Source organism: Austrofundulus limnaeus, unplaced genomic scaffold (assembly GCF_001266775.1).
Source record: "Austrofundulus limnaeus strain Quisiro unplaced genomic scaffold, Austrofundulus_limnaeus-1.0 Scaffold117, whole genome shotgun sequence".
In the NCBI taxonomy this organism is placed as follows: domain Eukaryota; kingdom Metazoa; phylum Chordata; class Actinopteri; order Cyprinodontiformes; family Rivulidae; genus Austrofundulus; species Austrofundulus limnaeus.
The window spans coordinates 1,272,960-1,276,724 of record NW_013952519.1 but is presented as its reverse complement, the minus strand read 5'-3'; the positions used below and the strand labels follow the sequence as shown (position 1 = coordinate 1,276,724).

Genomic DNA, 3,765 nt, shown 5'->3' with positions numbered 1-3,765 from the left:
GTTGCTAGGTGACAAGACGTACGCTGGGGTAAGGAGGGGAGGCTAGACCGTCCAAATCCACAGCCTCTTTTTTTCCGGTCTTCCCGGTCTACCAAGGACCCGGCCCGCCGAGACCAGGGAGTCTGGGTCCTCCGGAGGACCCGGCCTGTCGTTTTGGACACAGCCATAGCTGAAATCATACTGAGGGAGAAAAGAGATCTGTCCTCTCTTCTCCTGTAACTTTGATAAACATTCTCTGATTATCAAAATGCGTAATACTTTCTGTTAAGAGAACACTAAATCAAATAAGAGACGATTCTTCTGTTTTTATCTGATTTAGAAGGAAGGTGGCCTAAATACAGTTCTAAGTGGAACAGAGTTTTTGTCCATTCGAAGGCCCATCAGAGGACTGAGAGTCCAAGATAGTTCCTTGATAATTTGACTCGAGGTGACCCCTACATAGGCTTGGAAAGCACATAATATCGCCTTTATGTAAAATTCACTTTTTTACATGTTTTTATGCTTCAAACAGTCCAAGTAACAAAAAAAAAATAATACTCCCAGCTGTATTTTGACAATATATAAATGTTTTGTTAGTGTTAGCAAAGGAAGTGTTTCAAAAACCCACAGACTGTTACGTCACAATCCCTGTAACCGAGCAATGCCAAGGCGAGCCCAGCCTCTCACCTGGTGACCCAAGCGGAGACTCCGCCCACTTCATTACAGGACAACCAAGTTCTGCTGTTTTTACAACCGTCATGGAGAACAGAGATGCGTGGCTTACTTTTATTTTTGATGGCAATGTTCTAGCAATATTACCAATATGGAAATAGAAAGAATAATATAGAACAGAAAGTTGTAGTTGGCACAAATAATTTTACGATGGACTCTTTCATACGGAAGGTGCTTGCTGTGTGAAATTTGAAGTTAATAAATGATATTAACATGTCAGCAGTGATTTTTATTTGAGTCATTTTTCTGTTTTAAATGGTACAGACAGTCAATAAATCATATTATTTTACTAATGACTTTACTTCCTTTTTTAAGTTGCCCCACATGACCAATCACAGTTAAGAAAAACTCCGCCCACACACCAACCTCATCAATTATGGGTAGGGCCATCTCTGCCCACAGGGCAACATGTACTGCAGATACAGTACATGCAGATGCACTGATTGTGCACCTGCTTGTACTAGTAGCCATTTTCATGTATCTGAAGTTCTAACATAAACACTGTTGGGAGGGCGGAGCTAATGTAAACAAAAAGGTGGGAGGGCGTTGCCAACAGCAGCTTATTTGCAATAACAGCTCAAAACAGCCTCATGATGCTCAGCTTCAAGTGTTTCTGCAGGACTGAAAAGGGGAAATCTCACTATCAGACGTTCATTTTGTGAATTAAATAGATAGATTTATTTAAAACAGGGAAAATCAAATGAACACGTTTTGTATCACCTACAGATGTATCCTAACTTGTTCAAGGATCCTCTTTAACAAAGTAAAACAGGAAACTAAAGTGTGGTTTTGTTACAAAATCCTTTTAAAATGTGGAAAATGTGTGAATTAACAGCGACGGTTTGTCTGGTTGCTCACAAAGGTTAAAACTTATCTGATAAATCTTCCTTTTAGAGGGTAAAAGTTTTACTTATGACAGGAACACGAAATGAACAGATTATTACCCCACTAAGAGATAATATTGTCCCTGTTCAACAGTATATCTTAGTCACAGTGGGTTAGGGGTTAAATTCTGTATTTTATTGGAGACGGCTTCATCATCAATAACAGTTGATTTTATCGAACTGTTACCCAGTTCCATCTCTGCCAGTAGACCTTTGGTAAATGTCACCTCGCTCTTTCCTGTTTCAAACAACCCCACCAATAAAGATAAAAACTAAGATCAGCCTCGTGTTTCACCTGCGGCAGCTCCAGCGCTCTCATGACGGCAGCGAAGCCGAACAGGTTGCCCAGGGTGGTCTTCAGTTCAGCGGCGATTTGGATGATTTTATGAAGCAGAGCGGCCCGCTCCTCAGTGGTACCCGTGCAGCCCAACAGGTTTACTGCAAACACAGTGGCCATGGTCTGAAACCTGCAGGAACACAGAAAAAAATAAGAAGGGCAGATAAAGCTAAAGTTTTATGAAGTTTTTATGATTTTATGAATCAGGTAATATGAAAAAAAACTGCATTAGTCTCCAAAACCAAGAAAATAATACCTAATTATAATCAATTATTATAATTATAATGAAAGCAAGCACATGAGCGAATAAAAAAGTTTAGTTTTTAACTTTGATATAAACCATTAAATGTAGCTTTTTATTGAATCCTTGAAAAAAATGACAACACAACAAAAAAGTTGATGAATAAAGATTTTAAAACAATTCTTTTCCAGTTGCAACAAAGCTCAATGAAAGCAAATACTTATTCTCGCGATAAATTACATTTTATTCTTTTTAATTACATTTTAAATTGTTGCTTACAGCTGCTCCCAGGACAGTTTTCTGCAGGTTCCTTGTTGTGTTGTGTTTTAATAAATGCGTTTAAATTAAGTGAACTGAGGACAAAAAGTAAGGAAATTTGTGTTTGGTAGATTACTTTTTTGTTGTAACGATGCTTCTTGGCAATAAGTCTAATTCCATCGGAAAGACTGTTAATTTCCCTTTTAAATGGTGCCACATTTGTAAGGAACATGTATTTGTGGGATGAGCAGTAGAGCTGAGTATGTGAGTTGCACACATGAAAAACCTGCAAATTTTCTCTGCCAAACAGCTTATTTTACTGTTATTGACTCTTGGTTTGAGTTTCTGGTACCTCCAGTTGATGCCACTCAGCTATGAATTATTGCCAAAAGTCTTTGTTACAACTGTAAGAAATAAACCACCAAACACACACTCTTTATGCTAAATAAATTATCCTTTTATAGGATTTCATGTCACAGGGCAAATAACTTAACCCAGCTTTTATTGAGTGAAACCCCCCAAAAACTCAAAGTAAATCTTGTGGCACAATTTTCAGATTGCAACAAATGAAACCCCCAGTTTAGTGTCCATTTTATCTGTAATTAAACCTGTCACGTGTGTAATAAAGCATGCTCACCTCTCCAGCAGGTCCAGTCGTAACTGTTGGCCTTGTGGCAACGTGAGCAGCTCTGTCCCTGAACTAACTCCCATCATCCTTTGCATCTCTGGAGTCACCTCCAAAACTCTCGCCACCTAGAAAACAAACTATTTTAGACACTTTGGAAAACTGACATGTTTGTGTATGTTTGGAACCTTCATGAGGGGAGTTTGAACGTTCAATCTGTGCACTCGTGGGTTTTCTCTGGTTGCTAAAACAGCCACTCTGAGGTGGAGTTGTGATTATGTCGTTTGAAACTAAGACTTTTGCATTCCAGGTTGGATAAATGACCTTTTCTGCTTCTGAAAACTAAACCCCTCTTATGTAAGGTGATTAGTGCTTCAGTCTGAAAACAGTCACCTACTTCATTTAGTGGTGAGAAAAATTAAAGCCATTTTAGCATTTTTTCAATACCAGCTGGCTGTGGTGGCCATCTTGAATTAGTTTGGCTCCCAAAGTGAATCAGTTGTGGATGTTTTTCCAATAATTATTTCCTGAAAGGTTACTTAAAATTTATTCACACTGAGAACAAACAGAGTTCACTTTAAATAGTTACTGGCAATTCTTTAAACTAAGATCTTGCGCAATTAGCTCAGAATATACAGCGGGTAAAATAAGTATTGAACACGTCAACATTTTTCTCAGTAAATATATTACTAGAGGTGCTAATGACATG

The 3,765-nt window shown here is 38.4% G+C and overlaps 1 protein-coding gene across 2 annotated transcripts in view; it reads right to left on the bottom strand.

Annotated features, from left to right (window-relative positions):
• sh2d3cb (SH2 domain containing 3Cb) overlaps positions 1-3,765 on the bottom strand; it is a 55,870-nt gene that overhangs the window by 1,915 nt on the left and 50,190 nt on the right. For both annotated transcript variants that reach the window (XM_014014628.1, XM_014014629.1), the window contains 2 exons: positions 3,069-3,184; positions 1,891-2,062 (listed from right to left, as the gene is read on the bottom strand). In XM_014014628.1, the coding sequence (XP_013870082.1) occupies positions 1,891-2,062; positions 3,069-3,184 (288 nt within the window). The remainder of the gene's footprint in view (positions 1-1,890; positions 2,063-3,068; positions 3,185-3,765) is intronic.